This window comes from Emiliania huxleyi (assembly GCF_000372725.1).
Source record: "Emiliania huxleyi CCMP1516 unplaced genomic scaffold EMIHUscaffold_69, whole genome shotgun sequence".
In the NCBI taxonomy this organism is placed as follows: Eukaryota; Haptophyta; order Isochrysidales; family Noelaerhabdaceae; genus Emiliania; species Emiliania huxleyi.
Window position 1 is genome coordinate 128,624 of NW_005196830.1, and position 11,211 is coordinate 139,834.

General features: G+C 67.1%; 3 protein-coding genes across 3 annotated transcripts; 1 reads left to right on the forward strand and 2 right to left on the reverse strand.

The window, feature by feature from the left end:
* Window positions 1–3,294: 3,294 nt before the first annotated feature.
* EMIHUDRAFT_438012 (hypothetical protein) lies at window positions 3,295–4,502 on the reverse strand (the record flags this gene model as incomplete). The annotated part of the gene is made up of 5 exons (XM_005762133.1): window positions 3,295–3,712; window positions 3,905–3,952; window positions 4,085–4,127; window positions 4,235–4,281; window positions 4,409–4,502. Coding segments are annotated over 5 exons (588 nt in total), but the record flags the coding sequence as incomplete, so codon positions are not given.
* Window positions 4,503–7,713: 3,211 nt separating this feature from the next.
* Window positions 7,714–10,395, forward strand: EMIHUDRAFT_438013 (glycosyltransferase, family 25; the record flags this gene model as incomplete). The annotated part of the gene is made up of 9 exons (XM_005762134.1): window positions 7,714–8,228; window positions 8,297–8,553; window positions 8,622–8,824; window positions 8,907–9,002; window positions 9,079–9,158; window positions 9,233–9,347; window positions 9,420–9,493; window positions 9,723–9,821; window positions 9,924–10,395. The coding sequence occupies 9 exons, from the start codon at window positions 7,714–7,716 to the stop codon at window positions 10,168–10,170; spliced, it is 1,686 nt and encodes a 561-aa protein (XP_005762191.1). The 3' UTR covers window positions 10,171–10,395.
* Window positions 10,396–10,519: 124 nt separating this feature from the next.
* Window positions 10,520–10,942, reverse strand: EMIHUDRAFT_59601 (hypothetical protein; the record flags this gene model as incomplete). Its single annotated transcript, XM_005762135.1, has 2 exons — window positions 10,520–10,579; window positions 10,703–10,942. Coding segments are annotated over 2 exons (300 nt in total), but the record flags the coding sequence as incomplete, so codon positions are not given.
* Between the last annotated feature and the right edge of the window lie 269 nt (window positions 10,943–11,211).

An 11,211-nucleotide genomic window follows, 5' to 3' on the forward strand; every position in this document is an offset into this window, starting at 1 on the left:
GTGGCTGCTCGCGGCAGTGTCGGTGGGCTGGCGTTCTCGCTCACCTTTGAATGAGCGCATCCTGGTCCCAAATGGAAAATCCTGCAGCAAGGCACCGGAGGGCAGCTGCTCATCGACAAGGGTCGAGGGAAGTACAAGCTGTGCCACGGGCCGGGCGGCACTAAGTGTTCCTCTACTACGGTATCAGGCTGCTGCTCTGTGCCGCTCACTTGCGACGACCTGGCGGGGCGCCTCCCGGTCCCCAATGAGAAAGGCTGCGCCCGGACCGTGGACCGGGTGGGCCAACCCCCCACCTTGGAAAGGCGAGCGCGAGCTCCCGTAGAAGAAATCCCTGGGTCCTTGCGGTGGAAGGGCGGGGGACAGCCCTTTCGCGATATGAAGATGGCCTCTGCTCATCACAAGAAGCACACAACACCGAGAGAAGGCAGTGCTACGGGCCTGGGGTTGTCCGTTTACGTGAACACGCGTTTACGTGAACACAGATGGAGCTCCCAGAAGTCGGCGAACACAGCAAGTCGGCGAAACACAGCGATTCCTCGGCTCCCATGCAAGAGCGGTGGAGGCGCAAGAAAGCAGGCGGTGGTGGCTCGGTCGCCGACTTGACGAGCAAATTTGAAACGAACAGCATCAAAACCACACCTGTCAATCCGGTCGCTCCGCCTCGCCGCACCTCGCTCGCTCGAGGGGAAAAACCGCTGCTTAGCACCCACCAGGAGCCCACGCCGACCGACCCGGGGACGCCACGGTACGGCACGGCAGGGCGGGAGGCGCCGCCGCCGTCCTCCACCGGCGCGGCGGCGGACGAGCTCGGAGACGCGGCCGTGGCGGAGCTGGCGGAGCTGGCGGCCGAGGCGGCGCGCCTAGCTGCCGAGGCGACGCTCTCGCTCGAGGCGTCGCTGGCGGTGGAGGCGGCCAAGTGGCGGCTGCGCGCGGCGGTGGGGGGCGAGGGCGGCAAGCCGCGCTGCGCTCTCTCCGAGCTGCACGACGCCATCTGCTCCGCGCGGGCCGCTGACGCGGGCCGCGAGTCACAGCTGGCGGCCCGCGCCGAGAAGGCGGCGGCGGCCGCGGTGTCGTGCGTGCTCGAGGCCAAGAGGGAGGTGATCGACCCGAACATGAAGGCGCTCAAGGCGCACCTGCAGCGCTTGCGCGAGGAGGAGGTCGGCACCGCCGTCGGCTCGATGGCTTCGGGCGCGCTCCGCTCGGTGACGCGCGCAAAGGCGCTGGCGATCCAGCGCTGCCTGATGGCGGTGCTCGACGATGTGGAGCAGCAGTTCGTGGGAGGGATGGAGCAGGCCTCCCGCCCCGGGCTGTCCCATCCCTTCCGCAAGCGGGCGGTGGCGCGCGCCCTGTGCGCGACCGCCGTGCACGCGCACCGGCTCGAGATGGAGGCCGAGTACGCGCTGCCCGACATCGAGCAGGAGCTGCGCGAGCGGATGGGGGCGCGCGAGCTTCCCGAGCTCAAGACGCTCGGCATGGACAGCGGCAAGCCGCCGAGCATGGAGCAGGCGCCCCTCTCCTTCCTCGCCGCGGTCGTGATGGGCTCGGCCGGCCTCGGCGTGCCGGCCCCCGTCTCCGACTGGCTCTGCGTGCAGGTGCACCCTCGAACGACCCGTCTCCTGGCTCATCCAGACACCTCCCAGCTCACGTGTCCTAGACACATGTCCTCGTCTTGCGTCGCATCTCGACCGCGTTCCAGACAACTCCCAGACATGCCGGGGCCGCCCTTGCGCACACCACTTCTCCCCCTCCCAGTCGCTTCCCAGACCTTTCCCAGGCACGTCCCCCTCCCGCTGCTGCAGGTCGGCCGGTACCTCGACCCGTTCATCGACGGCGACGTCGAGCCGCAGCTCTACGAGAAGCGGTCGGCGGGCCTCTTCATGACGCGGCTCGAGCGGGCGTGGACGGACCCGGCCGTCTCCACGCAGGAGCTCGAGATGCGCGCAAAGTGCGGCGCCTCCAACAAGCTACCCGTCTCGCCGGCGGTGGCCCTGACGGCGTACGTGAGCCACTGCATCACCAAGATGAACATGTGCATGGGCTTCTCGCGGCAAATCCCGGGGATGGACCGGCAGCCGCTCGGCGCGGGCTTGCAGGAGCGGCACGTGAAGCAGCTCGGCGCCGCGCTCGTCGCCGCCATCGCACGCGACTTTGCGGCGCCGCACCGCTCCATCGCCAGCCTGCCCATCACCGCAAACGTGGTGAAGGAGCTCGCGCAGGCGCACCTGCGCGCGTGCGTGCTGTACCAGAACGAGCTGTCGAACGCGCTCGCGCGCACAAATGTGGAGGGCGAGGAGGCGCGGAGGAAGGAGCGGATGCTCATATGGGGGGTTTGAGGACACGTGTCTGTGGTTTGTGCGTCGTCTGTGTGTGTGTGTGTGGTGTGTGTGTGTGTGTGTGTGTGTGTGTGTGTGTGTGTGTGTGTGTGTGTGTGTGTGTGTGTTGCTATCGTTTGCGTAGTGTGTGTGCCCTCCCGAAGATGTCGCAAAGCCGCGTATACCATAGAAACGTATTTCACCAAGAGAGAGAGAGCGGGACTCTCGCGTGTACGTCCCCGTCTGGGGAGGCGCCCGGCCGCCGGGTCTCCCCGAGCGTGAGCGGTGAGGCCGCGCACAGAGAAACGTGCCGGCACGGCCACAGCCGACAGCGCGCGAGTGCCGAGTCGCGGTGTCTGGCGGGCGACCAGGGAGAGCGAGCCAATGCGAACGCTAGCCGCGACTCCGCGGCCCCCAAGTGCCAAGAGATGGAGAGATGACAATCGCCTAGATACGCGTGTCTCTATCTACCTCTACGGTCCATCCTTGTCCACTGTCCCCAGGTCCTGCTGCACAAAGCCACAGCAGCAGTCTCCCACCAACAGGCACGAGCGTGCTCGACCTCGATCCTCGTGGCAGTCGTGCCCTCGATCTCGTCCTCAGACCCCGGACGATGCCGTCTTGGGGGAGAGACGCCACCGAGCTCCGAGGGGTCGCGTCCGCTTCTTGGGGGTCGGCCGCGCCCCTCGATCTTCTTGCATCTTGGGCAGCTGCCACTCGCTGGCTTTTTTTTCCGCTCCAGTCCTGCGGATCTTCAGTACTCGTAGACCGACCGGCCGGAGCGAGGGCTACGACGCTTTCACACGCTCCAAGCACCAAGAGGGGAGCTGCGTGGGCCGCAGAGCTGCTGGTCTCCGACGACACGACAGGTCCTCTCCGTGGCTTAGGCAGCCGTCGTCGCCCTGGCCCCAGGCGAAGACAGCGCCGTCAGCGCACAGCGGTGCGGGCGAGGGCCGAGGCTGCGTCTTTGCTCTTTCTTTTATATACACATATGACGTAGACGACACGACAAGTACAAGTACATGTAAAGCCGTACTTGCGCGCCTACTCGACAGACTGAGCGCGTGTGTGCCGTGCACACTCGCCCCACAAACAAGTACTCACTGCGATGATACATGTAGGTAGCGCAAACCTCACTTCTCCTCCGCCCGCTTTGCCGACCTGCCGGCGTTGGCGGCGCCGTAGAGCACGAACGCAAAGATCGAGGCGAGCCCCGCGCCGAGGAGCGGCTTGAGGGCGTCGACGGCGGCGGCGGCGTCGGCGTTCTGCGACTGCGAGAGCACGTACCCGAGAGCGGCGAGGACGAGGGCGAGGGCGGGCACCCGCAAGCTGGGCGGGAGGAGGCGGGTGCCGAGGGAGCGCGCCGTCGCGACCGCCTTGATCTCCGCCGCGCCGAGCACCTGGGGCGAGGTCCCGAGAGGGCTCCGGGAGGGTGCAGCGGTGTGCTGACCTCCGCCGCGCCGAGCAGAGCAAAGGGCCGCACTGCAGCACTGCCTCTCGGCCAATCTCGGCCACTCTCGGCCACTCTCGGCTCATCTCGGCCAATCTCGGCTAATCTCGGCCAATCTTGGCTAATCTCGGCTAGTCTCGACCTCGAGCGAGGGGCCGCACTGCAGCACTGCCGGGTTGAGCCGCATCACCTTCCAGACGTGTGTGTGCGTGTGCCTTGCTGCCGCGAGTGCGCGCCCTACTGCTGCCTCGACGCGCCGCCTCCTCTTCGCCCATCGCCCATCTCGGCTACGCCCCGGCTGCATCTCGGGTATTCCTCGCACCTTCAGCGCCTCCGCCTCGCTCATCGCCGCACGCAGCACGCGCCTGGGCGGTGCACAAGCCGCCACCAGGCTTCAGCGTGGGGACGTGGCGCTGGCGGGCGCTGGCGGGCACTGACGGCGGGCGCTGGCGGGCGTTAGCGGGAGGCGCACTTGGACTCGATCATAGTGTTTGGGAAGCTGTAGGAAGGGTTGATCACCTGCGAGGGTCGCGGTGGCGGCGGCGGTGGCGGCGGTGAGGGGGCTGGCGCTGACGGCGGCAGTGGCGAGGGCGGCGGCGGGCGTTGGCGGAGGCGTTGGCGGAGGCGGTGGCGGCGGCGGTGGCACCTGTGGGTTGGCCTGCACTGCAGCGAGCGCCCGCTCCTCGGACCCGTAACACTTGAGCATCGCGCCCCAAAGCGGCTCCAGCTCCTTGGAAGAGTAGCTTTTCCTGAAGGTGCGGGTAGCCGCCGCCGCCGCCGCCGGCAGCCGAACGCCTCGCACCTTGGATTTGGTGCCCTTCTTCATCCGCCTCATCTTTGGCCCTTGCTGGACGGCATCCGACTTGACGAAGCGCGAGAAGGGACCGTTCTCGATGCCAAGCGACACCTCGGCCGCGTAGCTCAGCTGAACGCCCCACGGGATCAAGAAAACCGCCGCGAGCGCCTTGGGCAGTAGTGCCTCTGGCGCCGCATGCCTCGCCGCAGCCGCCGGTCGCAACAGCGGCGCACGCACCACGGCTTGGTGGTGCTGCAGGGCCGAGGTGGTGGCGATCATCAGCACGCAGGCTGCGGAGAGCATCGGCCGCCTCAGTACCAGGTACTCGGCCCGGGGGCGCGATCGAGAGCGATTCGGATGTTGTTTTTCTTTCTTTCTAGCTCTCGCTTTGCACTGACCTTGCACTCCATGCTCGGCTACAGCAAGGCGACGCCCTGCACGCCCGGAGAGAGCCGTGCCGTCGCCATCGGCGCCACCGCCTCCCATACCTCCAACGCCGGGTCGTACCGCTCGACGAGGCTGCCGAGTTCTCCGGCCTCCTCGTCCTCATCGTTGTGCCCGCCGTCCACGTCCTCCTCCTCATCGTTCTCCCCGCCCGCAGCGTACAGCTTGCCGTCCAGCATCGCCACAGAGAGGCGACTTCGAGCCGCCGCCATCGGCGCCACCGCCTCCCACGCGTTCGTCGCCGGGTCGTACCGCTCCAGCGAGCTGAGGGGGCCGTTGTCGTACCCGCCCACGGCATACAACTTGCCGTCGAGCATCGCCACGGCCTGAGCAACCCGCGCCGTCGCCATCGGCGCCACCGCCTCCCACGCTTTCGTAGCCAGGTCGTACCGCTCCACCAGGTTGGAAGTTGCGCCGTCGGCCTCATTCTCTTGGCCGCCCGCCGCGTAGAGCTTGCCATCGAGCACCGCCGTGCCGACATACCTTCGTGCCGTCGGCATCGGCGCCACAGCCTCCTCCTCCCACTCGTTCGTTGACGGGTCGTACCGCTCCAGCGAGCTGATGACGCGTCCAGCGTTGTCTGAACCGCCGATCACGATCAGGCGCGGCCGCTTGCGCTTCTTCAGCGTCTCCTTCCAGCCGCGGCGCCATGCGCGGCACGTCCCCTTGGACGGCGTGCTCCGTGGTCGGCAGCTGGGCGAGTATGTGCGGGGCGAGGTCCGGCGAGAGGAGGACCTCGGAGAGCACCCACTCGGGCTGCTCCACAAGCCGTGCGGCGTGCTCCTCCGCCACGCGCAGCGCGGCGTCGCTCGCGCCCGCCTACGCCTCGATGATGGCGCACAGCTGCGCTGGCGAGAGGCCCGAGAGGGCGCCGATGCGGTGGGAGGCCATCGTGTCTTAGCGCGCGGCGTTTTTCTTTTCTTCTACTTCTTTTCCAGCTCATCTAGGCGGCGGCGCTGACTGACGATTGTGGCACCAGCCGATTAGGAGAGAGAGAGGAGTAGAACAGAACCGGATAGGTTGAAACGTGGCAGTTCCCTTGCTCCAAGTGCTTGCGCTTCGGCGGTACACTGAAAAACCCTGTCAGCAGTCCACCCTCGGGTATTTTCCGTAAGAGCCATGAAACAATCTCCAGCAGCGTCGGCCGTCCTCAGCTCTACGCCCTACCAATGCGCCAGCCGCGTACATGTAATGATCGAAGTGTCCGACTCTTCAGCGAGCGCCGAGAGGAGGAGGTCCGGAGGGCCAGACGCCTCGCCTGCAGCGGCAGCTTCCTCCAGCGCTGCCCCTGGCGCCGCTCCGGAGGCCAGCTCTGCTAAACCTGTCCCCGCTGGACAGCCTTTCCGCTGCCGCCTTTTTCGTTGGCCATGCCTGTGCCTGTTCGGGCTACCTGCTGGCTACCTGCTGGTGGCTGTTGTCTCGTGGCGGGCACCGTGGGTAACGCTCACAGGGATGGAGGTTGTTGCTGCGAGCCTGGGCCCGCTCAATATCGCCGGTGTAACCGAAATCTCGTCGACCCCAGCAAGCTGGCACCACGTTTTCGGGGCCTTCACGTTGACGGGCCGGGCCTGCGTGCACGTGCACAACCCGAGCGTGGTGCCAGTCCAAGTCTCCAAGCTAGTGGGCACACTCAGCATAAACAACATTGACGCGTCAACCAAACTGGAGGGCGCGAAGCTCGTGATGCCGCTGGGGCAGGCGTGCGTGCCGGTCGAAGTCACGACGGGCGACATCTTTCAGGACATCGGCAACGAAACCATCCGAGGCCGCTCGTCCCAGACGGTGGAAGAGCTGATGAATAACGAGCCCATATCTCTGCAGGCTGAGCTCACACTCAGCACTCTGTCCTTTCACCTTTTGGCGACGCACATCATGGCCATCTGTGAAGTCATGGTGCAGGTCTGCCCTCCGAATCTTTGCCAGGCCGGCAATTTCTTCGACCCGATGTCTCTGGCACGCATCGCGAGCTCACAGTTGGGCGTTCCCGAGGAGGCTCAGTGCCTGGTCGAGCAAACGGGCTGCTTTGCCGAGCTGCGACGCAGAGAGCGCGCGCCCGACCTCACTCGGATAAACTGCACCAGCATAGCGGTCGAGGTGTCGCGGCACCACGCCGACTGGCAGATTTGGGGCTTGATCGACGCGGCACATTCTCAGGCCGGGCGCTTGGCAACGGCGAGTCGGGATCTTGCAGCGGGTCTTCTGGACTAGCGCATTTTGCATGATCAGGTGAAGAACAGTCTGGCTCGGACTGCACACCAACGCTGTATGGGTGGATGCGGGACAGAAGACTGAAGAGGACGGCACGCGCGAGCGACACACAGACACACACAAGCTCACAAGACACTCAGCCAGCTGGGGCGGCTGCCACACATCCCGAGTAAGCACGTGTGAGCGTACGGCACTACGCTACTCAGGGCCACGTCCCCCCCTGTCGCCCCCCCCCAGCACCCACGGTGCCAAGGGCACAAGTCCACAAACAACAACACACCAGCAGGAACACACAAACAGGCGACAGGGCACGCGACGTGTGAGGCTAGAGCAGACTGCTCCGCCTCTAGGAAGCAATCTCGCCGGCCGCAAGGCACGGACTCGGCCCCGGGGGCGGGGTAAGCGGGAGCGGTAGGGGACCCGCGGGTGTGAAGCGGTACCCCCAGTATCGTAGTCTTTGTTAGTATCGAGGTCTCGCGAGTTTTGGGGGTTCTCGGCGCCGCATGGCTGCTGCGGCCGCCCTTCCCTCTGTTCAGGCGCTCCAGGCTGAAATCGCCGCGCTGCGCGCCGACCTGGTCAGCGTGAGCGACCAGCTCGCAGCGGCACAGGCGGCCGCCGTGGAGGGCCTCGCCGCGCAGGAGTCGTCCCGTCGCCCGGTGGTGATCTGCGTGGACCACGGCCTGTGCAACCGCCTTCGGGCTGTGCTGACGTACCGGCTGATGGCGCAGAACGACGGCCGCGAGCTGGTCGTCGTGTGGAAGGCCGACGCAGAGTGCAACGGCCACTTTCTCGACTGCTTCCAGCCGCTGCCGGGCGTGCGGTTCGTGCGCGAGGCGCCGTCCTGGGCGCCGACGCCGGACCTGGTCAACAACGCGCACCCCGAGGTTGGCATCGCAGACGAGATTCAGGCGTACGAGTGCCTAGCGCCCACCGCCGCCATCGCCGCGGCCGTGTCCGCGCGCGTGGGGCGGCTGTCGCCCTTTGTGGCGGTGCACGTGCGGCGGACGGACCTGCCGGGGTATCATGGGCGCCGCCTGACGATTCACGATTAATGACTCATTTTGAGTGGTTGATGTCTGATCGCAGGTACATGGGCGCCGCGTTCGCCGCCCGCGGCCAAACGAGCGACGCCGCCTTCGACGCCTTTCTCGGGCGGCACGCGGCGCACAACGTCCACGTCGCAACTTGCTGCGGTGCGACGCACCGCCGCTTCAGCTCCGTCTTCAGCCGGCGGGTGAGCGGCCTGCGGCCGCCCCAGTTTGCGGCTGGCTCGCTGCGGCAGACGGCGCTCTCCGACGCGGTGTGCGACCTCTTCACTTGTGCGGCGGCGGAGCACTTCCTGGGCTCGCACGCCTCTCGTCCGCTTCTCGGACCCCCCCCCCTTTCCGTGACCCTTCCCGGAGCTGTCCAGGCTCGCACGGCTCCTCCTTTTCGGACGCGATCGGACTGCTGCGCTCGCACAACCGGCGCGAGCGCGCGGCGAGGGCTGCGGGCGGCGCGGCACTGAGGGCGGCGGAGAGCGCGGCGGCGAGCGCGGCGGCGAGCGCGGCAGAGAGCGCGGCAGAGAGCGGCGGCGGCGCCGCGCCTTGGGAAGCCTTTTACGTCAACCTCGACGCGCGAGATAGCCGAGATGTAGCCGAGGTACGGCCTTCTACGGCGAGGCGAACCTTCTCGGAACCTTCTCTGGGCCTTCTAGGCGCGCACCGACCGCCGCGAGCAGGTCGAGGCGACGCTGCGGCGAGGCGGGCTCGCAGCGACGCGAGTGTCTGCGCTGACGCCGGCCGACGAGGCGGTGCGCGGCTTGTCTCGCGGCGGAGCTTCGTCCACGAGCTGTCCCGAACGCCGTCTCGGGGCTCTCCCTTTCTCAGGTGCGGTCTGTGTCGCGGCGCAGTCCGGGCAGCGGCCTCGGCTTCCTCGCAAACGCGGCGTCGCACGAGTCCGTCTGGAGGTGCGACGCCGCTGCTCAGCCCGCCACGAGCATTCTCGGAACCTTCCATCCACCTTCCATGCACCTTCCTGGAGGCGCGTCGCCGCTCGGCCGCCGTCTGCACCCCTCTCGCTCGTGTTTGAGGACGACGTGCTGCTGCACCGTGATTGGCAAGCGATGCTGCGGCGCACGATCGCCGCAGCCGAGGTGGCCGGCGGCGGGGGTGGCCTGTTGTGCTTAGTTTTCCCACGATATCATGAATGAGTTGGTGACACGTAGGAGGCCGACGGAGAGGTCGACGTCGCCTTGCTCGACGGGCTTTTCATCTTCGGCGAGGCGAGCGCGGAGTTGGGCTGGCGCGGAGCTCCTAGATGAGGGGCCCCGACCCGGACCCACGACCCGGGTTCCGACGAGCTACCCCTCCCCCCCCCCCCCCCTCGAGCGGGCACTGTACCCCGCCGCATCCCGCCGCATCGATTGTATTCGCATCCCGTGTATGCACGCGGCGCTCTGAACACACCGCACGAGACCGCAGTCGCATCCTGGCTTCGGTGTACTCACGCATCTTGGTTACTCACACCGCAGGCTCGGACCGGCGGTGGAGGGGCCGCACCGCGCCGTCGGCGTCGCGATGTCGTCGGCGTACGCGCTGTCAGCCGCGGCGGCGAGGTGGCTGCTGCAGCGGTGCGCGGAGCGTCCGGGCTCTGATCTCGGGTGATCTCGGGTGACCTCGGGTGATCTCGGGTGATCTCGGGTGATCTCGTGTGACCTCTGGTGATCTCGCAGGTACGCGGAGCGTCCTGGCTCGTCGACGGAGGCGTACCTGATGCAGCTGCAGGAGGAGCGGCACCGCTGCTGGATCCACACGCCGCGGCCCGCACTGCAGCGCTGGGACGAGGTCTCCTCCGTCAGCGCGGGCTCGCCCGCGTTGATGCGGCGCTGGTACGAGGAGAACTACTTTGGGCGCTGGCCGAAGCGCTTGTATGAGGAGCCGTGCGAGCCGCAGGGCGATGCGGAAGACGCCTCGGCGTAGCATTGACGGCGGCGCGTTGTCGTGGCTCCTCTGCTGCTCTCGGGGGCCGCTCCACCTGCACTGCGATCGTCCTCACATACGGTACAACGTCCGACGACCAACGCCACGCCATGCCGCATCGCTGGTGCGCGGCCGCACACAAGCGGATATATTAATTTCAATTGGCGAGCGAGGATCGTCGACTTTTGGCCGGGGCGCGCCAAGGGACAGCTCGTGGATTCAGAGGAAGAGAAACAAGATGAAATGCCGACTGGATACACACGCGCGCCCATGTGCCTTCACGCGGCCTCGGCCCTGTATATTTTCAATCCACGCCCGGCTCCCTGCTCCCGCTCCTCCCGCCGCCGACGTACGACAGGTCGTTGGCCTCGGCGTATCTCTCCATGAAGCGGATGAAACGCTGCCACTCCTGCGCCGAGGGGCGAGGGCCGTCGGGGCAAGGCGCGAGCCGGGTGGCGCCGCGCCGCAGGCAGAGCTGCCCGCAGGCGCGCCGCCGCCGGCTCGCTCCCCACACACCCTGTGACTGCTGCACCTGCACGCTCTTGAGCACGAGGATCGCAACCACGCGGGCTGGCCGTCCACGCTCGAACTCGACATCCAGGTCGCGGGTGTGCAGCTCGCCCTCCTCGTCGCGCAGCCACAGCCCGGTGAGGAGCCCATTGTCCCAGACGTCATCGAGGCTGAGGACAGTCGCATTGTCAAACCGGAAGGTTGCCGTGCCGGTCGAGCCGTCACGCGAGCGGGTGAGCGCCACGTCTGGCACCGCCGCCTCGGGAGCGTCGTCCTTGCGGAATGCAAGTGTCGGGACGACGGAGCAGGCTGCTTCGGGGGAAGCGTCCTGCCGAAAGAGAAGCGTCGGATGGCGGCAGCGGGCGCTGCTGGGCAGCTGCAAGGCGAAGAGGGACGGGAGGAGGGCGAGAACGGCACGCTCTCTTTGGATGGTCATGGCGCCACAAGCTTGGCGGTGACCGAAGACAACAAATTAGGGGCCTGCGTTGGAGGAGGCGCTCGACCCTGGCGAGTACAGACCACACCTCACTG